The sequence below is a fragment of the Vanellus vanellus genome (genome assembly GCF_965231255.1).
Source record: "Vanellus vanellus genome assembly, contig: HAP1_SCAFFOLD_1838, whole genome shotgun sequence".
Lineage (NCBI taxonomy): Eukaryota > Metazoa > Chordata > Aves > Charadriiformes > Charadriidae > Vanellus > Vanellus vanellus.
In genome coordinates, this window is record NW_028128614.1 from 1 (window position 1) to 25,209 (window position 25,209).

The 25,209-nt window shown below is 62.1% G+C and overlaps 1 protein-coding gene across 1 annotated transcript; it reads left to right on the plus strand.

The window, feature by feature from the left end:
* Positions 1-4,731: 4,731 nt before the first annotated feature.
* On the plus strand, positions 4,732-24,018 carry LOC309684134 (protein NDRG2-like; the record flags this gene model as incomplete). Its single annotated transcript, XM_082500090.1, has 13 exons — positions 4,732-4,846; positions 4,969-5,089; positions 9,177-9,239; positions 9,342-9,402; positions 11,044-11,130; positions 12,305-12,361; positions 19,353-19,447; positions 20,144-20,188; positions 20,286-20,337; positions 20,442-20,489; positions 21,382-21,417; positions 21,999-22,050; positions 23,757-24,018. Coding segments are annotated over 13 exons (978 nt in total), but the record flags the coding sequence as incomplete, so codon positions are not given.
* Positions 24,019-25,209: the final 1,191 nt, after the last annotated feature.

Here is a 25,209-nt window from a genome sequence, read left to right on the forward strand (position 1 = left end):
GAAATTGATGGTTTTTAGGGGGGAAATTGATGTTTTTTTTGGGGGAAATTGGGACTTTTTGGGGGAGAAGGGGTTTTGGGGGCAGAATTGGTGTTTTTTTGGGGGGATTTTGGGGGGGAATTGGGGCCTTTGGGGTGTAATTGCACTTTTTGGGGGGAAATGGGGGTTTTAGGGGGAAATTGACGTTTTTTTGGGGGAAATTGGGGCCTTTGGGGGGAAATTGCACTTTTTTGGGGGGGAAATGGGGGTTTTGGGGGGAAATTGATGTTTTTGGGGGGGAATTGGGACTCTTTGGGGGAAAAGTGGATTTTGGGGCAGAATTGGGTTTTTTGGGGGGGAAATGGGGGTTTTGGGGGGAAATTGATGTTTTTGGGGGGGAAATTGGGGGTTTTGGGGGGAAAAGGGGGTTTTGGGGCAGAATTGGTGTTTTTTGTGGGGGAAATGGGTTTTTGGGGGGAAATTGGGGGGTTTTGGGGCGAATTGGGGCCTTTGGGGTGAAATTGCATTTTTTTGGGGGGGAAATGGGAGTTTTGGGGGGAAATTGATGTTTTTTTGGGGGGAAATTGGGAGTTTTGGGGGGAAAAGGGGTTTTTGGGGCAGAATTGGTGGTTTTGGGGGGGAAATGGGTTTTTGGGGGGGAATTGGGGGATTTTGGGGGGTATTGGGGGTTTTGGAGGAAAATTGCACTTTTTTTGGGGGGGAAATGGGGGTTTTGGGGGGAAAAAAGGGGGATTTGGGGGAAAATTTGGGGTTTTGGGGGGAAATTGCACTTTTTTGGGGGGGAAATGGGGGTTTTGGGGGGAAATTGATGTTTTTTGGGGAGAAATTGGAGGGGTTTTGGGGGAAAAGGGGGTTTTGGGGCAGAATTGGTGGTTTTGGGGGGGAAATTGGGGGATTTTGGGAGCAAATGGGGCCTTTGGGGTGAAATTGCACTTTTTGGGGGGGAAATGGGATTTTTGGGGGGGAAATTGGGGGATTTTGGGGGGGAATTGGGGCCTTTGGGGGGAAATTGCACTTTTTTGGGGGGGAAATTAGGGGTATTTCAGGGTGAAATGGGGCATTTGGGGCGAAATTGCAATTTTTTGGGGAAAATGGGGTTTTTGGGGTGAAATTGGGGTTTCGGGGGGGTCAAATGGGGGATTTTGGGGGGGAAATGAGCGATTTTGGGCTTTGGGGGGAGAAAATGGGGAATTTTGGGGGCGAAACGGGCGCTTTGGGGTTAAAATGGGCAATTTAGGGCAAAACGGGCAATTTTGGGGCAAAAGTGCTGATTTTGGGGGGGGGAAATGGGCAATTTGGGGGGAAAAAGGGGCGATTTGGGGGGAGAAATGGGCAATTTTGGGGGTAAAATGGGCAAATATGGGTCAGAAAAGCCACTTTTGGGGTTCAAAATAGGGAACTTTGGGCAAAATGGGCGATTTTGGCTTAAAATGAGTAATTTAGGGCCAACCGGGTAATTTTGGGGCCAAATTGGACAATTTTAGGGCAGAACGGTCCATTTTTCAGACCGAATTGGGCAATTTTGGGGTCAGAACGGGCGATTTGGGGGATAAATGGGCAATATGCGCTCAAACGGGCAAATTTGGGCGAAAAAGGGCAATTTTGCAGCAAAACGCCCAATTTTGGGGGCAAAAATGAGGAATTTGGGGCTGAAACGAATATTCTCATGACCAAATTTGGGGGGGAAATGGGCAAAATGGGGAAAAAAAGGCCCCTTTGGGGGAAAAACAGGGAATTTGGGGGGAAAAAGGGCAAATTTGGGTCGTTCGAGGGTTAAAATTGGCAATTTAGGGCAAAACGGGGAAAATTTGGGTCAAAATGGTCAATTTGGGGGCAAAAATCACCGATTTTGGGGGCAGAGGCCGTTTTAGGGGGTTCAGGGGGTGTTTTTGGGGGCAATTTGGGGGATTTTGGGGGTCCGGAGAGTTTTGGGGGGCGATTTATGGGATTTTGGGGGTCTCGAGGTGGATTTTGGGGGGTTCAGGGGGTGTTTTTGGGGGGGAATTCGGGGGGATTTTGGGCTTCGAGTGGAATTTTGGGGGTTCAGGGAGTGATTTTGGGGCGATTTGGGGGATTTTGGGGGTCCAGTGGTGTTTTTTTGGGGCGATTTGGGGGATTTTGGGGGTCTCGAGGTGGATTTTGGGGGTTCAGGGGGTGTTTTTTGGGGGGAATTTTGGGGGATTTGGGGCTCCGAGTGGAATTTTGGGGGTTCAGGGAGTGATTTTGGGTTGATTTGTGGGATTTTGGGTCTCCAGTGGTGGTTTTTGGGGGCGATTTGTGGGATTTTGGGGGTCTCGAGGTGGATTTTGGGGGTTCAGGGGGTGGTTTTGGGGGGGAATTTGGGGGATTTGGGGCTTCGAGTGGAATTTTGGGGGTTCAGGGAGTGATTTGGGGGCGATTTGTGGGATTTTGGGTCTCCAGTGGTGTTTTTTGGGGGCGATTTGTGGGATTTTGGGGGTCTCGAGGTGGATTTTGGGGGTTCAGAGGGTGGTTTTTGGGGGGAATTTGGGGGATTTGGGGCTTCGAGTGGAATTTTGGGGGTTCAGGGAGTGATTTTGGGGCGATTTGGGAGATTTTGGGGGTCCGGAGAGTGTTTTTTTGGGGCAATTTGTGGGATTTTGGGTCTCCAGTGGTGTTTTTTTGGGGCGATTTGTGGGATTTTGGGGGTCTCGAGGTGGATTTTGGGGGCTCAGGGTTTGTTTTTTGGGGGGAATTTGGGGGATTTGGGGCTTCGAGTGGAATTTTGGGGGTTCAGGGAGGGATTTTGGGGCGATTTGGGGGATTTTGGGGGTCCAGTGGTGGTTTTTTGGGGCAATTTGTGGGATTTTGGGGGTCTCGAGGTGGATTTTGGGGGTTCAGGGGGTGTTTTTTGGGGGGAATTTGGGGGGATTTGGGGCTTCGAGTGGAATTTTGGGGGTTCAGGGAGTGATTTGGGGGCGATTTGGGGGATTTTGGGGGTCCGGAGAGTGTTTTTTTGGAGCAATTTGTGGGATTTTGGGTCTCCAGTGGTGTTTTTTTGGGGCAATTTGTGGGATTTTGGGGGTCTCGAGGTGGATTTGGGGGGTTCAGGGGGTGTTTTTTGGGGGGAATTTGGGGGTATTTGGGGCTTCGAGTGGAATTTTGGGGGTTCAGGGAGTGATTTTGGGGCGATTTGGGGGATTTTGGGGGTCCAGTGGTGTTTTTTTGGGGCGATTTGTGGGATTTTGGGGTTCTCGAGGTGGATTTTGGGGGTTCAGGGGGTGTTTTTTTGGGGGAATTTGGGGGGATTTGGGGCTTCGAGTGGAATTTTGGGGGTTCAGGGAGTGATTTGGGGGCGATTTGGGAGATTTTGGGGGTCCGGAGAGTGTTTTTTTGGGGCAATTTGTGGGATTTTGGGTCTCCAGTGGTGTTTTTTGGGGGCGATTTGGGGGATTTTGGGGGTCTCGAGGTGGATTTGGGGGGTTCAGGTGGTGGTTTTTGGGGGGAATTTGGGGGGATTTGGGGCTTGGAGTGGAATTTTGGGGGTTCAGGGAGTGATTTTGGGGCGATTTGGGGGATTTTGGGGGTTCAGGGAGTGATTTTGGGTCGATTTGGGAGATTTTGGGGGTCCGGAGAGTGTTTTTTTGGGGCGATTTGTGGGATTTTGGGTCTCCAGTGGTGTTTTTTTGGGGCAATTTGGGGATTTTTGGTTTTCGAGGTGGATTTTGGGGGTTCAGGGGGTGTTTTTTTTGGGGAATTTGGGGGGTTTTGAGGCTTCGAGTGGAATTTTGGGGGTTCAGGGAGTGATTTGGGGTCGATTTGGGAGATTTTGGGGGTCCGGAGAGTGTTTTTTTGGAGCAATTTGTGGGATTTTGGGTCTCCAGTGGTGGTTTTTTGGGGGCAATTTGGGGGATTTTGGGGGTCTCGAGGTGGATTTGGGGGGTTCAGGGGGTGGTTTTGGGGGGGAATTTGGGGGATTTGGGGCTTGGAGTGGAATTTTGGGGGTTCAGGGAGTGATTTTTGGGCGATTTGGGAGATTTTGGGGGTCCAGTGGTGGATTTTTGGGGCGATTTTTGGGATTTTGGGGGTCTCGAGGTGGATTTGGGGGGTTCAGGGGGTGTTTTTTGGGGGGAATTTGGGGGGTTTTGGGGCTTGGAGTGGAATTTTGGGGGTTCAGGGAGTGATTTTGGGGCGATTTGGGAGATTTTGGGGGTCCAGTGGTGGTTTTTTGGGGCGATTTGGGGGATTTTGGGGGTCTCGAGGTGGATTTTGGGGGTTCAGGGGTTGTTTTTTGGGGGGAATTTTGGGGGTTTTGGGGCTTCGAGTGGAATTTTGGGGGTTCAGGGAGTGATTTTGGGGCGATTTGGGAGATTTTGGGGGTCCGGAGAGTGTTTTTTTGGAGCAATTTGTGGGATTTTGGGTCTCCAGTGGTGTTTTTTGGGGGCGATTTGGGGGATTTTGGGGGTCTCGAGGTGGATTTTGGGGGTTCAGAGGGTGGGTTTTGGGGGGAATTTGGGGGATTTGGGGCTTCGAGTGGAATTTTGGGGGTTCAGGGAGTGATTTTGGGGCGATTTGGGGGACTTTGGGGGTCCGGAGGTGTTTTTTTGGGGCGATTTGTGGGATTTTGGGGGTCTCGAGGTGGATTTTGGGGGTTCAGGGGGTGTTTTTTGGGGGGAATTTGGGGGGATTTGGGGGGTCTCGAGTTACAATTTTTGGGGGGAATTTGGGGGGGGGGGATGACCCCCACCATGACCCCCCTTTCCCACCCCATAGGGGGCGGTGTTGGAGACGCCCTTCGGGGCGGTCAGCCTCACTTTGGGGGGGGCGCCCCGCCCCGCCCGCCCCGCCCGCCCCGCCCTCCTCACCTTCCCCGACGTCGGCCATACCCGTGAGTCCCCGCCTCTTCCTGCTCCTCCCCCTCCCCCCCTTTTTTTTTTTTGGGGGGGGGGAGGGGGTTGGGTGGTCCCAGATGCCCCATGGGACCCCCCCCCATCACCCTCTGCCCCATAGATGAGTCGTGTTTCGCCCCACTCTTCGCCCACGAGGAGATGCAGGAGATCGTCAAGAACTTCTTAGTGGTCCACGTGGACCCCCCCGGAATGGAGGAGGGGGCCCCCCCCTACCCCCCAGGGTGGGTGGCCCCGCCCCCCACCCCCCACCCGCCCCACACCTTCCGCCCGCCCCACTGAACCCCCCCCCCAGTTGAGCCCCTTTGCCTCCCAGTTCACCCCATTGAGGCTCCGTTGACCCCCTTAATCGCTGGGTTGACCTGTTGACCTCCCCCCAGTTGACCCCGTTGACCCCCAGTTGACCCAGTTGGCCCCACTGAGCTCCCAGTTGACCCCCTTCACCTCCCAGTTGACCCCATTGAGGCTCCGTTGACCCCCTTAACTGCCGGGTTGACCTGTTGACTCCTCCCAGTTGACCCCGTTGACCCCCAGTTGACCCAGTTGGCCCCCAGTTGACCCAGTTGGCCCCACTGAGCTCCCAGTTGACCCCCTTCACCTCCCAGTTGACCCCATTGAGGCTCCGTTGACCCCCTTAACCGCTGGGTTGACCTGTTGACCTCCCCCCAGTTGACCCCGTTGACCCCCAGTTGACCCAGTTGGCCCCACTGAGCTCCCAGTTGACCCCCTTCACCTCCCAGTTGACCCCATTGAGGCTCCGTTGACCCCCTTAACCGCTGGGTTGACCTGTTGACCTCCCCCCAGTTGACCCCGTTGACCCCCAGTTGACCCAGTTGGCCCCACTGAGCTCCCAGTTGACCCCCTTCACCTCCCAGTTGACCCCATTGAGGCTCCGTTGACCCCCTTAACCGCTGGGTTGACCTGTTGACTCCTCCCAGTTGACCCCGTTGACCCCTCCCAGTTGACCCCATTGACCCCCAGTTGACCCAGTTGGCCCCACTGAGCTCCCAGTTGACCCACTGAACCCCACTGACCCCCCAGTTGACCCCTTCCACCTCCCAGTTGACCCCATTGAGGCTCCGTTGACCCCCTTAACCGCCGGGTTGACCTGTTGACTCCTCCCAGTTGACCCCGTTGACCCCTCCCAGTTGACCCCATTGACCCCCAGTTGACCCAGTTGGCCCCACTGAGCTCCCAGTTGACCCACTGAACCCCACTGACCCCCCAGTTGACCCCTTCCACCTCCCAGTTGACCCCATTGAGGCTCCGTTGACCCCCTTAACCGCCGGGTTGACCTGTTGACTCCTCCCAGTTGACCCCGTTGACCCCCAGTTGACCCAGTTGGCCCCACTGAGCTCCCAGTTGACCCACTGAACCCCCAGTTGACCGCCTTCACCTCCCAGTTCACCCCATTGAGGATCCATTGACCCCCTTAACTGCTGGTTTGAGCTGTTGACTCCTCCCAGTTGACCCCATTGACCCCTCCCAGTTGACCCCATTGACCCCCAGTTGACCCAGTTGGCCCCACTGACCTCCCAGTTGACCCACTGAACCCCCAGTTGACCGCCTTCACCTCCCAGTTGACCCCATTGAGGCTCCGTTGACCCCCTTAACCGCTGGGTTGACCTGTTGACTCCTCCCAGTTGACCCCGTTGACCCCTCCCAGTTGACCCCATTGACCCCCAGTTGACCCAGTTGGCCCCACAGACCTCCCAGTTGACCCACTGAACCCCACTGACCCCCCCCAGTTGAGCCCCTTCACCTCCCAGTTGACCCCATTGAGGCTCCGTTGACCCCCTTAACCGCCGGGTTGACCTGTTGACTCCTCCCAGTTGTCCCCATTGACCCCCAGTTGACCCAGTTGGCCCCACAGACCTCCCAGTTGACCCACTGAACCCCACTGCCCCCCCAGTTGACTGCCTTCACCTCCCAGTTCACCCCATTGAGGCTCCGTTGACCCCCTTAACTGCCGGGTTGACCTGTTGACTCCTCCCAGTTGACCCCGTTGACCCCCAGTTGACCCAGTTGGCCCCCAGTTGACCCAGTTGGCCCCACTGACCTCCCAGTTGACCCACTGAACCCCACTGACCCCCCAGTTGACTGCCTTCACCTCCCAGTTCACCCCATTGAGGCTCCGTTGACCCCCTTAACCGCTGGGTTGACCTGTTGACTCCTCCCAGTTGTCCCCATTGACCCCCAGTTGACCCAGTTGGCCCCACTGACCTCCCAGTTGACCCACTGAACCCCACTGACCCCCCCCAGTTGACTGCCTTCACCTCCCAGTTCACCCCATTGAGGCTCCATTGACCCTCTTAACCACTGGGTTGAGCTGTTGACCTCCCCCCAGTTGACCCCGTTGACCCCTCCCAGTTGACCCCCAGTTGACCCAGTTGGCCCCACTGACCCCCCAGTTGACCCACTGAACCCCGCTGACTCCCCAGTTGACTCCATTAATCCCCAGTTCATCCCACTGACCCCCCAGTTGACCCCATTGAGGCTTTATTGACCCTCTTAACCACTGGGTTGACCTCTTGACCCCTCCCAGTTGACCCCACTGACCCCCCAGTTGACCCCATTCACCCCCAGTTGACCCCACTGACGCCCCAGTTGACCCTGTTGACCCCACTGACCCCCCCCAGTTGACCCAGTTGACCCCACTGACCCCCCAGTTGACCTCACTGACCCCCCAGTTGACCCTGGTGTCCCCCCTCTGACCCCATTAACCCCCAGTTGACCCCATTAACCTCCAGTTGACCCCACTGGCCCCCCCCAGTTAACCCTCTGTTCTCTCTGTCGACCCCGTTTGACCCCCAATTGACCCCGTTGACCCCATTGACCCCCATGTTGACCCCGTTGTCCCCGTGTGACCCCGTTGACCCCCAGTGAACCCCAGTTGACCCCCAGTGAACCCCAATTGACCCCCATTGACCCTATTGGTCCCCATTGACCTCCATTGAACCCCATTGACCCCCATTGACCTTTGGTGACCCCCAGTGACCCCCAGTGACCTCATGGACCCCCCCCTTGACCCCCATCGTGGCTTCACCCCATAGATCCCCCATTGAGCCCCACCTCGACCCCCATTGACCCCCATTGACCCCTATTGACCCCCATTGACCTTTGGTGACCCCCATTGACCCCCATTGACCTCATGGACCCCCCCATTGACCCCCATCGTGGCTTCACCCCATAGATCCTCCATTGAGCCCCACCTCGACCCTGTTGACCCCCGTTGACCCCCGTTGACCCCCATTGACCCCCATTGACCTTTGGTGACCCCCATTGACCCCCATTGACCTCATGGACCCCCCCCATTGACCCCCATCGTGGCTCCACCCCATAGATCCTCCATTGAGCCCCACCTCGACCCCATTGACCCCCATTGACCCCCATTGACCCCCGTTGACCCCCATTGACCTTTGGTGACCCCCATTGACCCCTATTGACCTCATGGACCCCCCCACTGACCCCCATCGTGGCTTCACCCCATAGACCCCCCCATTGAACCCCACCTCGACCCCATTGAGCCCCACCTCGACCCCATTGACCTCCATTGACCCCCATTAACCTCATGGACCCCCCCCATTGACCCCCATCGTGGCTTCACCCCATAGACCCCCCATTGAGCCCCACCTCGACCCCATTGACCCCCATTGACCCCCCATTGACCCCCGTTGACCCCCGTTGACCCCCATTGACCTTTGGTGACCCCCATTGACCCCCATTGACCCCCGTTGACCCCCATTGACCTTTGGTGACCCCCATTGACCCCCATTGACCTCATGGACCCCCCCCATTGACCCCCATCGTGGCTTCACCCCATAGACCCCCCATTGAGCCCCACCTCGACCCCATTGACCCCCATTGACCCCCCATTGACCCCCGTTGACCCCCGTTGACCCCCATTGACCTTTGGTGACCCCCATTGACCCCCATTGACCTCATGGACCCCCCCATTGACCCCCATCGTGGCTTCACCCCATAGATCCTCCATTGAGCCCCACCTCGACCCCACTGAGCCCCACCTCGACCCCATAGACCCCCATTGACCCCCATTGACCCCCATTGACCCCCATTGACCCCCGTTGACCCCCGTTGACCCCCATTGACCTTTGGTGACCCCCATTGACCCCTATTGACCTCATGGACCCCTCCATTGACCCCCATCGTGGCTCCACCCCATAGACCCCCCCCATTGAGCCCCACCTCGACCCCATTGACCCCCATTGACCTCCATTGACCCCGTTGACCCCCCCGTGACCCCCCTCCCCCCCCCACCTCCTCCTCCGCCCCTCCCCCCCCCCCCAACAGGTACCAGTACCCCTCACTGGAGCAACTGGCCGAGATGATCCCCTGTATCCTCCAGTACCTCAAGTGAGTTGGGGGGCGCCCCATAGCGGGGGTGGGGTGGGGTGGGGTGGGGGGAGGGGGGTCAGGACCAGTTTGACCTTGACCTTGTCCCCCTCCCCCTCCCAGTGTCACCAGCATCATCGGGATGGGGGTGGGGGCCGGCGCCTTCGTCCTCGCGAAATTTGGGGTGAGTTGGGGGGGGTGGGAGGGAGTGGGGGAGGTCGCTATGGGGCTGGAGGGGGTCGCTATGGGGCTGAAGGGGGTCGCTATGGGGCTGGGGGTGGTCGGTGTGGGGCTGGAGAAGGTTGGAGGGACCTCTTGGTCGGGAAGGTGGGGGTCGCTGTGGGTCTGGAGGGGTCTTGGGGGGCTTCTGTGGGGCCGAGGAGGTCGCTATGGGGCTGGGGGTGGTCGCTATGGGTCTGGAGGGTGTCGCTATGGGTCTGGAGGGTGTCGCTATGGGGCTGGGGGTGGTCACTGTGGGTCTGGAGAAGGTTTGAGGAACCTCTTGGTTGGGAAGTTGGGGGGGTTCTGTGGGGCCGAGGAGGTCGCTATGGGGCTGGGGGTGGTCGCTATGGGGCTGGAGGGTGTCGCTATGGGGCTGGGGGTGGTCGGTGTGGGTCTGGAGAAGGTTTGAGGAACCTCTTGTTTGGGAACGTGGGGGGGGTCTGTGGGGCTGAGGAGGTCGCTATGGGGCTGGGGGTGGTCGCTATGGGTCTGGAGGGTGTCGCTATGGGGCTGAAGGGTGTCACTATGGGGCTGGGGGTGTTCGCTGTGGGTCTGGAGAAGGTTTGAGGAACCTCTTGGTTGGGAATGTGGGGGGGGTCTGTGGGGCTGAGGAGGTCGCTATGGGGCTGGGGGTGATCGTTATGGGGCTGAAGGGTGTCGCTATGGGGCTGGGGGTGTCGCTATGGGGCTGGGGGTGTTCGCTGTGGGTCTGGAGAAGGTTTGAGGAACCTCTTGGTTGGGAAGTTGGGGGGCTTCTATGGGGCCGAGGAGGTCGCTATGGGGCTGGGGGTGTTCGCTATGGGTCTGGAGGGTGTCGCTATGGGGCTGGGGGTGGTCACTATGGGGCTGAAGGGTGTCGCTATGGGGCTGGGGGTGGTCGCTATGGGTCTGGAGAAGGTTTGAGGAACCTCTTGGTTGGGAATGTGGGGGGCTTCTGTGGGGCTGAGGAGGTCGCTATGGGGCTGGGGGTGGTCGCTATGGGTCTGGAGGGTGTCGCTATGGGGCTGAGGAGGTCGCTATGGGGCTGGGGGTGTTCACTGTGGGTCTGGACAAGGTTTGAGGAACCTCTTGGTTGGGAACGTGGGGGGCTTCTATGGGGCTGAGGAGGTCGCTATGGGGCTGGGGGTGGTCGCTATGGGTCTGGAGGGTGTCGCTATGGGGCTGAGGGTGTCGCTATGGGGCTGGGGGTGGTTGCTATGGGTCTGGAGAAGGTTTGAGGAACCTCTTGGTTGGGAACTTGGGGGGCTTCTATGGGGCCGAGGAGGTCACTATGGGGCTGGGGGTGGTCGCTATGGGTCTGGAGGGTGTCGCTATGGGGCTGGAGGGGGTCGCTATGGGTCTGGAGGGTGTCGCTATGGGGCTGAAGGGTGTCGCTATGGGGCTGGGGGTGGTCGCTATGGGTCTGGAGGGGGTCGCTATGGGGCTGGGGGTGGTCGCTGTGGGTCTGGAGAAGGTTTGAGGAACCTCTTGGTTGGGAACGTGGAGGTCCCTATGGGTCTGGAGGGGTCTTGGGGGGGTTCTGTGGGGCCGAGGAGGTCGCTATGGGGCCGGGGGGTGGGTGTGGGGCTGGAGGTGACCTCCCCGCCCCACGGCTGCCCCATAGCTGCTTCACCCCGAGGCTGTGGAGGGACTGGTGCTGGTGAACATCGACCCCCAGGCCAAGGGCTGGATGGACTGGGCGGCGCACAAGGTGGGCGGGGCCGGAGGGGGGCGTGGCCACAAAGGGGGCGGGGCCTCCCCCCAAAAAGGGGGCGGGGTCTGGGTGGGTTGGGGGAGGGGCGGGTCTCCAAAGAGGGGGGGGGGGGGGGGATGGGGTCAACTCCGGGCGGTCTATGGGGCTGCTATGGGTCAGCTATGGGTCCTCTATGGGTCACTTATGGGTCCTCTATGGGGTGCTGTGGGTCTCCATGGAGCTATGGGTCACTTATGGGTCACCTATGGGTCACCTATGGGTCTCTATGGGTCACTTATGGGTCTCCTATGGGGCTCCTGTGGGTCTCCATGGAGCTATGGGTCACTTATGGGTCACTTATGGGTCTCCATGGAGCTATGGGTCACCTATGGGTCACTTATGGGTCTTCTATGGGTCTCCATGGAGCTATGGGTCAGCTATGGGTCTCTATGGGTCACTTATGGGTCTCCATGGAGCTATGGGTCACTTATGGGTCTCTATGGGTCACTTATGGGTTTCCATGGAGCTGTGGGTCACTTATGGGTCTCTATGGGTCACCTATGGGTCACCTATGGGTCTCCATGGAGCTATGGGTCTCTATGGGTCACTTATGGGTCACCTATGGGGCTCCTGTGGGTCTCCATGGAGCTATGGGTCACTTATGGGTCACTTATGGGTCTCCATGGAGCTATGGGTCACTTATGGGTCTCTATGGGTCACTTATGGGTCTCCATGGAGCTATGGGTCACCTATGGGTCACTTATGGGTCACCTATGGGTTTCCATGGAGCTGTGGGTCACTTATGGGTCTCTATGGGTCACTTATGGGTCTCCTATGGGTCTGCTGTGGGTCTCCATGGAGCTGTGGGTCACTTATGGGTCTCTATGGGTCACCTATGGGTCACCTATGGGTCTCCATGGAGCTATGGGTCTCTATGGGTCACTTATGGGTCACCTATGGGTCTCTATGGGTCACTTATGGGTCTCCTATGGGGCTCCTGTGGGTCTCCATGGAGCTGTGGGTCACCTATGGGTCACTTATGGGTCTCTATGGGTCACTTATGGGTCTCCTATGGGGCTCCTGTGGGTCTCCATGGAGCTATGGGTCCCCTATGGGTCAGCTATGGGTCCCCTATGGGTCGCTGTGGGTCGCCGTGGGTGGCTGTGGGTCCCACGGCTGTCGCTCCCCACAGCTGACGGGACTGACCTCCTCCACCACCGAGATGATCCTCAGCCACCTCTTCACCCAGGTGGGGCGGGGGCACTTGGGGGGCGCTTGGGGGGCTGAGGGGGCACTTGGGGGGCGCTTGGGGGGCGCTTGGGGGGCACTTGGGGGGCTGAGGGGGCACTTGGGGGGCACTTGGGGGGCACTTGGGGGGCGCTTGGGGGGCACTTGGGGGGCGCTTGGGGGGCGCTTGGGGGGTTGGGGGGCACTTGGGGGGCGCTTGGGGGGCGCTTGGGGGGCGCTTGGGGGGCACTTGGGGGGCGCTTGGGGGGCGCTTGGGGGGTTGCGGGGCACTTGGGGGGCGCTTGGGGGGCACTTGGGGGGCTGAGGGGGCACTTGGGGGGCACTTGGGGGGCGCTTGGGGGGCGCTTGGGGGGCGCTTGGGGGGCGCTTGGGGGGTTGGGGGGGCGCTTGGGGGGCACTTGGGGGGCGCTTGGGGGGCTGAGGGGGCACTTGGGGGGCACTTGGGGGGCGCTTGGGGGGTTGGGGGGGCGCTTGGGGGGCACTTGGGGGGCGCTTGGGGGGCACTTGGGGGGCGCTTGGGGGGCGCTTGGGGGGTTGGGGGGCACTTGGGGGGCGCTTGGGGGGCACTTGGGGGGCTGAGGGGGCACTTGGGGGGCACTTGGGGGGCGCTTGGGGGGCACTTGGGGGGCGCTTGGGGGGCGCTTGGGGGGTTGGGGGGCACTTGGGGGGCGCTTGGGGGGCACTTGGGGGGCTGAGGGGGCACTTGGGGGGCACTTGGGGGGCACTTGGGGGGCGCTTGGGGGGCACTTGGGGGGCGCTTGGGGGGCGCTTGGGGGGCACTTGGGGGGCGCTTGGGGGGTTGGGGGGCACTTGGGGGGCGCTTGGGGGGCACTTGGGGGGCACTTGGGGGGCACTTGGGGGGCGCTTGGGGGGCACTTGGGGGGCGCTTGAGGGGCTGAGGGGGCACTTGGGGGGCACTTGGGGGGTTGGGGGGCACTTGGGGGGCGCTTGGGGGGCGCTTGGGGGGCACTTGGGGGGCACTTGGGGGGTTGGGGGGCACTTGGGGGGCGCTTGGGGGGCGCTTGGGGGGCACTTGGGGGGCGCTTGGGGGGCGCTTGGGGGGCACTTGGGGGGCTGAGGGGGCGCTTGGGGGGCACTTGGGGGGCGCTTGGGGGGCGCTTGGGGGGCACTTGGGGGGCGCTTGGGGGGCGCTTGGGGGGCACTTGGGGGGCTGAGGGGGCACTTGGGGGGCACTTGGGGGGCACTTGGGGGGCGCTTGGGGGGCGCTTGGGGGGCACTTGGGGGGTTGGGGGGCACTTGGGGGGCGCTTGGGGGGCGCTTGGGGGGTTGGGGGGCACTTGGGGGGCTGAGGGGGCACTTGGGGGGCACTTGGGGGGCGCTTGGGGGGCGCTTGGGGGGCACTTGGGGGGTTGGGGGGGCGCTTGGGGGGCACTTGGGGGGCGCTTGGGGGGCGCTTGGGGGGCACTTGGGGGGCTGAGGGGGCACTTGGGGGGCGCTTGGGGGGTTGGGGGGCGCTTGGGGGGCGCTTGAGGGGCTGAGGGGGCACTTGGGGGGCACTTGGGGGGTTGGGGGGCACTTGGGGGGCGCTTGGGGGGTTGGGGGGCACTTGGGGGGCACTTGGGGGGCACTTGGGGGGCTGAGGGGGCACTTGGGGGGCACTTGGGGGGTTGGGGGGCACTTGGGGGGCGCTTGGGGGGTTGGGGGGCACTTGGGGGGCACTTGGGGGGCTGAGGGGGCGCTTGGGGGGCACTTGGGGGGCACTTGGGGGGTTGGGGGGCACTTGGGGGGCACTTGGGGGGCTGAGGGGGCACTTGGGGGGCACTTGGGGGGTTGGGGGGCACTTGGGGGGCGCTTGGGGGGTTGGGGGGCACTTGGGGGGCACTTGGGGGGATGAGGGGGCGCTTGGGGGGCACTTGGGGGGCACTTGGGGGGCGCTTGGGGGGCTGAGGGGGCGCTTGGGGGGCACTTGGGGGGCACTTGGGGGGCGCTTGGGGGGCACTTGGGGGGTTGGGGGGCACTTGGGGGGCACTTGGGGGGCACTTGGGGGGCGCTTGGGGGGCACTTGGGGGGTTGGGGGGCACTTGGGGGGCACTTGGGGGGCTGAAGGGGCGCTTGGGGGGCACTTGGGGGGCACTTGGGGGGCACTTGGGGGGTTGGGGGGCGCTTGGGGGGCACTTGGGGGGTTGGGGGGCACTTGGGGGGCACTTGGGGGGCACTTGGGGGGCGCTTGGGGGGCTGAGGGGGCACTTGGGGGGCACTTGGGGGGCACTTGGGGGGCTGAGGGGGCACTTGGGGGGCACTTGGGGGGCGCTTGGGGGGCACTTGGGGGGTTGGGGGGCACTTGGGGGGCACTTGGGGGGCTGAGAGGGCACTTGGGGGGCGCTTGGGGGGCTGAGGGGGCACTTGGGGGGCACTTGGGGGGCGCTTGGGGGGCTGAGGGGGCACTTGGGGGGCACTTGGGGGGCGCTTGGGGGGCACTTGGGGGGTTGGGGGGCACTTGGGGGGCGCTTGGGGGGCGCTTGGGGGGCACTTGGGGGGCGCTTGGGGGGCGCTTGGGGGGTTGGGGGGCGCTTGGGGGGCACTTGGGGGGCACTTGGGGGGCACTTGGGGGGCGCTTGGGGGGCGCTTGGGGGGTTGGGGGGCACTTGGGGGGCACTTGGGGGGCACTTGGGGGGCACTTGGGGGGCACTTGGGGGGCTGAGGGGGCGCTTGGGGGGCACTTGGGGGCACTTGTGGGTCTGAGGGGCCACTTATGGGTCCGAGTGGCCACTTATGGGTCTGAGGGTACTTATGGGTCCCAGAGGTCACTTATGGGTCCGAGTGGTCACTTATGGGTCTGAGGGCCACTTATGGGTCCGAGGGGCACTTATGGGTCCGAGTGGTCACTTATGGGTCTGAGTGGTCACTTATGGGTCTGAGGGGCACTTATGGGTCTCAGTGGTCACTTATGGGTCTGAGGGGCCACTTATGGGTCCCAGAGGTCACTTATGGGTCCGAGTGGTCACTTATGGGTCACAGAGGTCACTTATGGGTCTGAGGGGCACTTATGGGTCTGAGGGGTCACTTATGGGTCCGAGTGGTCACTTATGGGTCTGAGGGGCCACTTATGGGTCTCAGTGGTCACTTATGGGTCTGAGTGGTCACTTATGGGTCTGAGGGGCCACTTATGGGTCTCAGTGGTCACTTATGGGTCTGAGGGGCACTTATGGGTCTGGGGCCACTTATGGGTCCGAGTGGTCACTTATGGGTCACAGAGGTCACTTATGGGTCTGAGGGGCACTTATGGGTCTGAGGGGTCACTTATGGGTCTCAGTGGTCACTTATGGGTCTGAGGGGCCACTTATGGGTCTCAGTGGTCACTTATGGGTCTGAGGGGCACTTATGGGTCTGGGGCCACTTATGGGTCCGAGTGGTCACTTATGGGTCACAGAGGTCACTTATGGGTCTGAGGGGCACTTATGGGTCTGAGGGGTCACTTATGGGTCCGAGTGGTCACTTATGGGTCCGAGGGGCCACTTATGGGCTGAGGGCACTTATGGGTCCCAGAGGTCACTTATGGGTCTGAGGAGCAACTTATGGGTCCGAGGGGCACTTATGGGTCTGAGGGGTCACTTATGGGTCCGAGTGGTCACTTATGGGTCTGAGGGGCACTTATGGGTCTGAGGGGTCACTTATGGGTCCGAGTGGTCACTTATGGGTCTGAGTGGTCACTTATGGGTCTGAGGGCCACTTATGGGTCTGAGGGACCACTTATGGGTCTGAGGGGCCACTTATGGGTCTCAGTGGTCACTTATGGGTCTGAGGGGCACTTATGGGTCCCAGAGGTCACTTATGGGTCTGAGTGGTCACTTATGGGTCTGAGGGGCACTTATGGGTCTGAGGGGCCACTTATGGGTCTCAGTGGTCACTTATGGGTCTGAGGGGCCACTTATGGGTCTGAGGGGCCACTTATGGGTCCCAGAGGTCACTTATGGGTCCGAGTGGTCACTTATGGGTCTGAGGGGCACTTATGGGTCCCAGAGGTCACTTATGGGTCCGAGTGGTCACTTATGGGTCTGAGGGCCACTTATGGGTCTGAGGGGCCACTTATGGGTCTGAGGGGCACTTATGGGTCTGATGGCACTTATGGGTCCCAGAGGTCACTTATGGGTCTGAGGGGTCACTTATGGGTCTGAGGGGCACTTATGGGTCTCAGTGGTCACTTATGGGTCTGAGGGGCCACTTATGGGTCTGATGGCACTTATGGGTCCCAGAGGTCACTTATGGGTCTGAGGGGTCACTTATGGGTCCGAGTGGTCACTTATGGGTCTGAGTGGTCACTTATGGGTCTGAGGGGCACTTATGGGTCCGAGTGGTCACTTATGGGTCTGAGGGGCACTTATGGGTCTGAGGGACCACTTATGGGTCTGAGGGGCCACTTATGGGTCTCAGTGGTCACTTATGGGTCTGAGGGGCACTTATGGGTCTGGGGCCACTTATGGGTCCGAGTGGTCACTTATGGGTCACAGAGGTCACTTATGGGTCTGAGGGGCACTTATGGGTCTGAGGGGTCACTTATGGGTCCGAGTGGTCACTTATGGGTCCGAGGGGCCACTTATGGGTCTGAGGGCACTTATGGGTCCCAGAGGTCACTTATGGGTCTGAGGAGCAACTTATGGGTCCGAGGGGCACTTATGGGTCTGAGGGGTCACTTATGGGTCCGAGTGGTCACTTATGGGTCTGAGTGGTCACTTATGGGTCTGAGGGGCACTTATGGGTCTGAGGGACCACTTATGGGTCTGAGGGGCCACTTATGGGTCTCAGTGGTCACTTATGGGTCTGAGGGGCACTTATGGGTCCCAGAGGTCACTTATGGGTCCGAGTGGTCACTTATGGGTCTGAGGGGCACTTATGGGTCCCAGAGGTCACTTATGGATCTGAGTGGTCACTTATGGGTCTGAGGGGCACTTATGGGTCTGAGGGGCCACTTATGGGTCTCAGTGGTCACTTATGGGTCTGAGGGGCCACTTATGGGTCCCAGAGGTCACTTATGGGTCCGAGTGGTCACTTATGGGTCTGAGGGGCACTTATGGGTCCCAGAGGTCACTTATGGGTCCGAGTGGTCACTTATGGGTCTGAGGGGCACTTATGGGTCTGAGGGACCACTTATGGGTCTGAGGGGCCACTTATGGGTCTCAGGGGCCACTTATGGGTCTGGGGGGCACTTATGGGTCTGGGGCCACTTATGGGTCCGAGTGGTCACTTATGGGTCACAGAGGTCACTTATGCGTCTGAGGGGCACTTATGGGTCTGAGGGGTCACTTATGGGTCCGAGTGGTCACTTATGGGTCCGAGGGGCCACTTATGGGTCCCAGAGGTCACTTATGGGTCCGAGTGGTCACTTATGGGTCTGAGGGGCACTTATGGGTCTGAGGGACCACTTATGGGTCTGGGGGGCACTTATGGGTCCGAGTGGTCACTTATGGGTCACAGAGGTCACTTATGCGTCTGAGGGTCACTTATGGGTCTGAGGGGTCACTTATGGGTCCGAGTGGTCACTTATGGGTCTGAGGGGCCACTTATGGGTCTCAGTGGTCACTTATGGGTCTGAGGGGCACTTATGGGTCTGGGGCCACTTATGGGTCCGAGTGGTCACTTATGGGTCACAGAGGTCACTTATGGGTCTGAGGGGCACTTATGGGTCTGAGGGGTCACTTATGGGTCCGAGTGGTCACTTATGGGTCCGAGGGGCCACTTATGGGTCTGAGGGCACTTATGGGTCCCAGAGGTCACTTATGGGTCTGAGGAGCAACTTATGGGTCCGAGGGGCACTTATGGGTCTGAGGGGTCACTTATGGGTCCGAGTGGTCACTTATGGGTCTGAGTGGTCACTTATGGGTCTGAGGGGCACTTATGGGTCTGAGGGACCACTTATGGGTCTGAGGGGCCACTTATGGGTCTCAGTGGTCACTTATGGGTCTGAGGGGCACTTATGGGTCCCAGAGGTCACTTATGGGTCCGAGTGGTCACTTATGGGTCTGAGGGGCACTTATGGGTCTGAGGGGTCACTTATGGGTCTGAGTGGTCACTTATGGGTCTGAGGGGCCACTTATGGGTCCCAGAGGTCACTTATGGGTCCGAGTGGTCACTTATGGGTCTGAGGGGCACTTATGGGTCTGAGGGACCACTTATGGGTCTGAGGGGCCACTTATGGGTCTCAGTGGTCACTTATGGGTCTGAGGGGCCACTTATGGGTCCCAGAGGTCACTTATGGGTCCGAGTGGTCACTTATGGGTCTGAGTGGCACTTATGGGTCTGAGGGACCACTTATGGGTCTGAGGGGCCACTTATGGGTCTCAGGGGCCACTTATGGGTCTGGGGGGCACTTATGGGTCTGGGGCCACTTATGGGTCCGAGTGGTCACTTATGGGTCACAGAGGTCACTTATGGGTCTGAGGGGCACTTATGGGTCTGAGGGGTCACTTATGGGTCTGAGTGGTCACTTATGGGTCTGAGGGGCCACTTATGGGTCCCAGAGGTCACTTATGGGTCCGAGTGGTCACTTATGGGTCTGAGGGGCACTTATGGGTCTGAGGGACCACTTATGGGTCTGAGGGGCCACTTATGGGTCTCAGGGGCCACTTATGGGTCTGGGGGGCACTTATGGGTCTGGGGCCACTTATGGGTCCGAGTGGTCACTTATGGGTCACAGAGGTCACTTATGGGTCTGAGGGGCACTTATGGGTCTGACGGGTCACTTATGGGTCTGAGTGGTCACTTATGGGTCTGAGGGGCCACTTATGGGTCTCAGTGGTCACTTATGGGTCTGAGGGGCACTTATGGGTCTGGGGCCACTTATGGGTCCGAGGGGCCACTTATGGGTCACAGAGGTCACTTATGGGTCTGAGGGGCACTTATGGGTCTGAGGGGTCACTTATGGGTCCGAGTGGTCACTTATGGGTCCGAGGGGCCACTTATGGGTCCCAGAGGTCACTTATGGGTCTGAGGGGCCACTTATGGGTCGGGGGTGACGGGGGCGCCCCTCCCCACAGGCGGAGCTCTCGGCCGCCCCTCCCCCGGTGCAGCGGTGCCGCCAGAGACTGGGGGCGACGCCCAACGCCCCTCTGCTCTGGGCCATGTACAACAGGTACTGGGAGCACTGGGAGGCACTGGAAGTCACTGGGAGGGACTGGGAGGGGGTTTGGGGGGGACTGGGAGGGACTGGGAGGGATCTGGGGGGCACTGGGAGGGACTGGGAGGGGTTTGGGGGGGACTGGGAGGGAGTTTCTGGGAGACTGGGGGGCACTGGGAGGGACTGGGAGGGACTGGGAGGGCTTTGGGGGGCACTGGAGGGACTGGGAGGGCACTGGGGGGCACTGGGAGGGCACTGGGCCATACTGGGAGCTACTGGTAGGCTACACTCGGTGGAACTGGGAGGGACTGTTGTATACTGGGAGGGACAGGGAGGGGGTTTGGGGGCACTGGGGGGGCACTGGGCCATACTGGGAGGGGCTTTGGGGGCACTGGGAGGGCACTGGGCCATACTGGGCGGGACTGGGCCGTACTGGGAGGGACTGGGAGGGGCTTTGGGGGCACTGGGAGGGCACTGGGCCATACTGGGCGGGACTGGGCCGTACTGGGAGGGGCTTTGGGGGCACTGGGAGGGACTGGGCCATACTGGGAGGGGGTTTGGGGGCACTGGGAGGGACTGGGCCATACTGGGAGGGGCTTTGGGGGCACTGGGAGGGCACTGGGCCATACTGGGAGGGGGTTTGGGGGCACTGGGAGGGCACTGGGCCATACTGGGCGGGACTGGGCCGTACTGGGAGCCCCCTCCCCGCAGCCGCGGTGACCTGGGCCTGGAGCGCAGTGGGGGCGGAGCCCTCCGGTGAGTGACCTCTGACCCCCCCATGACCTCTGACCCCTCCCCGTGACCTTTGACCCCCAAATGACCTCTGACCCCCCCTCCCCCCCCTCCCCCCCAGTTGCCCCGTCCTACTGGTGGTGGGCGACAACTCCCCCCACGAAGACGCGGTGGTGAGTGACATCATCGATGACATCATCCCCCCCACCCCCCCCGGCGCCACGTGACCTCTGGCCCCGCCCCGCTGTGACGTCACGTGGCCCCTCCCCCCCCATAGGTGGAGTGCAACGCGAAGCTCGACCCCACCCAGACCTCCTTCCTCAAGGTGACCTTTGACCCCGCCCCCCGGCCACGCCCCCCTCTGCTTGGCCACGCCCCCCTCCTCTGAGGACACGCCCCCTCCTCTTTGGCCACGCCCCCTCCTCCTCTTTGACACCCCCCCCCCCCCCATGGCAGAGGGGGCAGCCCCAGTGTAGGGCTCTTTGGCCACGCCCCTCTCCTCTTTGGCCACGCCCCCTGCTCCGACGACACGCCCCCTTCTCTTTGGCCACGCCCCCTCCTCCTCTTTGACGCCCCCCCCATGGTGGACTGGGGCAGCCCCAGTGTAGGGCTCTTTGGCCACGCCCCCTCTGCTTGGCCACGCCCCCTCCTCTGAGGACACGCCCCCTCCTGTTTGGACACGCCCCATCCTCCCTAGCCACACCCCCAGCAATGCCCACCCTCCTCCTTGGCCACGCCCCCTCCTCTTCGGCCACACCCCCTGCTTTCTGGCCACGCCCCCTCCTCCCCGCCCTTCCCACCCCCTCTTTGGCCACGCCCCTCCTCCCTAGCCACGCCTCCTCCTCCATGACCACGCCCCCTCCTCTTTGGCCACGCCCCCTCCTCTCTGCCCCTCCTCTTTGGCCACGCCCCCTCGCTGCCCCTCCCACCCCCTATTTGGCCACGCCCCCCCTCCTTGGCCACGCCCCCTCCTCTTCGACCACGCCCCCTCCTCTCTGCCCCCCCTTTGGCCACACCCCTCCTCATTGGCCACGCCCCCTCCCCCTTGCCCACCCCCCCCATGTCCACGCCCCTCCTCTTTGGCCACCACCCCCCTTCTCCCTGGCCACGCCCCCTCCTCCTTGCCCACGCCCCCATGACCACGCCCCTCCTCGTTGGCCACGCCCCCTCCTCCTCTTTTAACCACACACACACACCCCCCCCCCCCGTTATTGCAGATGGCGGACGGAGGGGGGCAGCCCCAGCTCAGCCAGGTGAGGGGTCAAAGGTCACGGGGTCAAGGTCAGGGGTCACCCGGGGTCAAGGTCGGGGGGTCACGTGGGGGGTGGGGGTGGGGGAGGTCAAAGGTCATGGAGGGGTATATGGGGGGTGGGGAGGGGGTATATGGGGGGGTGGGGGGGCGGAGGGGCTCAGGGGTCACCTGGGGTCAAGGTCGGGGTCAGAGGTCACCTGGGGGTCAAAGGTCACACGGGGTCAAGGTCAGGGGTCACTTGGGGTCAAGGGTGGGGGTGGGAGGTCAAAGGTCATGGGGGTTATACGGGGGTGGGGGGAGATGGAGGGGTCAGAGGTCACGTAGGGTCAAGACCGGGGGTCAGAGGTCACGTGGGGTCAAGGTCAGGGGTCAGAGGTCACGTGGGGTCAAGGTCATGGGGGTGGGTCAAAGGTCAGGGGGCAAAAATTGGGGGGGGGGGGGGGGAGGGGGAGGTCAGAGCCCAATGGCATTGGGAGGGGGCAGAAGGACCCAGGGGAGGCGTGGGCGTGGCTTGGAGGGAGGGGGGCGTGGCTTGCAGGAGGGGGGCGTGGCCTCCAGCCTTGGCCACGCCCCCCCCCGCAGCCGGCAAAGCTGACGGAGGCGTTCAAGTACTTCGTGCAGGGAATGGGCTACAGTGAGTACGGGGGGGGGTAATTAGCGCTAATTAGGGGTAATTAAGAGGCGGGGGGTCATTAATATTCAGGGAGGGGCGGGGATATGCAAATGAGGGGGTTATATCCCCCTTCAGGGTCTTAATTGCCCCTCCCGGGGGGGGGAGAAGGGGTAATTTATGGGGGGGAATCGCCCCCTCGGGGGGTGATTAACGGCACTCGGGGGGTAATTAAGGGCCTCGGTGGGGTAATTAACGGTCTCCGGGGGTAATTAATTACCCCGGGGGGGGGGATTAGGGGTGTAAAGGGGTAATTAGCCCCTCCGCAGGTCATTAATTGGGGGAAGCGGCACTTTCTGGGGGTAAATCCCAATTCGGGGAGGAATTAATTTGCCCCGAGGTGGTAATTAATACCCCCCCCCCCCCCCGGGATTAATTACCCCCGAGTTAATTACTATTGTGGCAGAGGTTAATTAATTGGGGGGGGGGGGGGAGAAGTGATGCTCTCGGGGGGGTAAAGCCCACCGGGGGGGGGGGGGGGGTAATTAATGCCCAATGGGGGGTAATTAGTGCCCCCTGAGGGGGGTAATTAACCCCCCCGCGGGGGGTAATTAGTGCCCCGGTGGGTAATTACCCCCCTCCGGGGTAATTAACCCCCCCCCGGACCCTCCTCCCCCCCCCCCCCCAGTCCCCCACGTCCTGGACCGGAAGCGCAGTGTGGGGCCAGGTAGGGGGGAGGGGGGGGGGGGTGTGACGTCATCAGTGATGTCACGCGTGAGGTCACAGCCCTCCGCCCGCTCACGCGTGATGTCACCGCCCCACCCCCCACCCCCTCGTGAGGTCACGTGTGATGTCACAACCACCTCTTCTCCCCCCCCTTCCCTTGGGGTGCACATGGGGGGGCGTGGCTTAGGGGAGGGGGGCGTGGCTTAGGGGAGGGGGGCGTGGCCCGGACTAACCCCACTGGGGGCACGGCTTGCTGGCGAGGGGGCGTGGCCTAATAAAGGGGGCGTGGCCCGGGCCGGTCTCCCCCCCGCTCTAACACCACTGGGGGCTGCTGGGGGGGGGGGGGCGTGGCCTGCGCGAAGGGGGCGTGCCCCCGCGCACTGGGGGCGTGGCTTAGGCGCGGTGGGCGTGGCCTGGGGGACTCACCCAGCGCACTAAACCCCACTGGGGGCGTGGCCTAAGGAAGGGGGTGGGATGTGGGGCTTGTGGGCGTGGCCTAAATATGGGGGCGTGGCCTAACGCTTGCGGGCGTGGCTTAGGGGCGGTGGGCGTGGCTTGAGGGGCTCTTCCCCTGCACTAATGCCACTGGGGGGTATGTGTTGTGTGAGCGAAGGGGCGTGGCCTAAGGGAAGGGGCGTGGCCTACACTCAGGGGCGTGGCCTAACGCTTGTGGGCGTGGCTTAGGGGCGGTGGGCGTGGCTTGAGGGGCCCTTCCCCTGCACTAACCCCACTGGGGGGTATGTGTTGTATGAACGAAGGGGCGTGGCCTAAAGGTAAGGGGCGTGGCCTGTGGATTGTGGGCGTGGTCTAGGAGCGGGGGCGTGGTCTAGGAGCAGGGGGCGTGGCCTGAGACAGCTCTCAGCACTCCCCCCCCCCCAATAAGGGCTACTGGTGGGGGGGTGTGGGCGGGGTTTAATGCCAAGGGGGCGTGGCTAGCGAGCCGGGGGCGTGGCTAGCAAGCCAGGGGGGCGTGTCCCTGACGCTAGCCCCGCCCCTCCCGGCAGTGGCGGCGGCGGCCATGACGCGCCTGTCCCGTTCCCGCACCGCCTCCCTCTCAAGCTCCGCCTCCGGGGAGGGCGAGAGGGGGCGGAGCCGGACCCTCTCCCGGGGCAGTCTGGGAGGAGGGGGCGGAGTCCCCCCCGCCCCTTGAAGGCCCCGCCCCTCCCTCCTTTTTTGGGGGGACACCCCCCCCCGAGGCTCCGCCCCTCCTCCCCAGAAGATGACACTAAGGCAAACCCCAAAACCGCCCGTGGAGGCCCCAAAATCGACCCCCCCCCCACCCCCACCCCCCCGGGATGCCCCCAAATACCCCCAGGACCCCCCCCGGGACCCCCCCAAATCCCCCGGGATGCCCCAAAGTACCCCCGGGACCCCCCAACCCCCCCCTGGGATGCCCCAGAATACCCCCAGGACCCCCCTGGGACCCCCCCCGCCCCCCCCCCGGGATGCCCCAAAATACCCCCAGGACCCCCCGGGACCCCCCCAAATCCCCCAGGATGCCCCAAAATACCCCCGGGACCCCCCAACCCCCCCTGGGATGCCCCAAAATACCCCCAGGACCCCTCAACCCCCCCCGGGATGCCCCAGAATACCCCCAGGACCCCCCTGGGACCCCCCAACCCCCCCTGGGACCCCCCAAATCCCCCGGGATGCCCCAAAATACCCCCGGGACCTCCCAACCCCCCCTGGGATGCCCCAAAATACCCCCAGGGAACCCCCTGGTACCCCCCCAAAATCCCCCGGGATGCCCCAAAATCCCCCTCCCGACCTCCCAAGACCCCCCTGGGATGCCCCAAAATACCCCCAGGACCCCCCTGGGACCTCCCCAACCCCCCCTGGGATACCCCCAGGACCCCTGGGACCCCCCTAATTGCCCCCGGGACCCCCCAACCCCCCCCCGAGATGCCCCAAAATACCCCCAGGACCCCCTGGGACCCCCCAACCCCCTCCTGGGATGCCCCAAAATACCCCCAGGACCCCCCAACCCTCCCTGGGATGCCCCAAAATACCCACAGGACCCCCTGGGACCCCCTCAAACCCCCCTGGAACACCCCAAAATCCCCCCCAGACCTCCCAAGACCCCCCCGGGATCCCCCAAATACCCCCAGGACCCCCCAACCCCCCCCCGGGATCCCCCAAATACCTCCAGGACCCCTCAACTCCTCCTGGGATGCCCCAGAATACCCTCAGGACCCCCCTGGGATGCTCCAAAATACCCCCAGGACCCCCCACCCCCACCTGGGATGCCCCCAAATATCCCCAGGACCCCCTGGGACCCCCAAATCCCCCCGGGATGCCCCAAGAGACCCCCAGGACCCCTCAACCCCTCCTGGGATGCCCCAGAATACGCCCAGGACCCCCCTGGGACCCCCAACCCCGCCCTGGGATGCCCCAAAATACCCCCACCCCCCCCCTGGGACCCCCTCAACTTCCCCTGGAACACCCCAAAATCCCCCC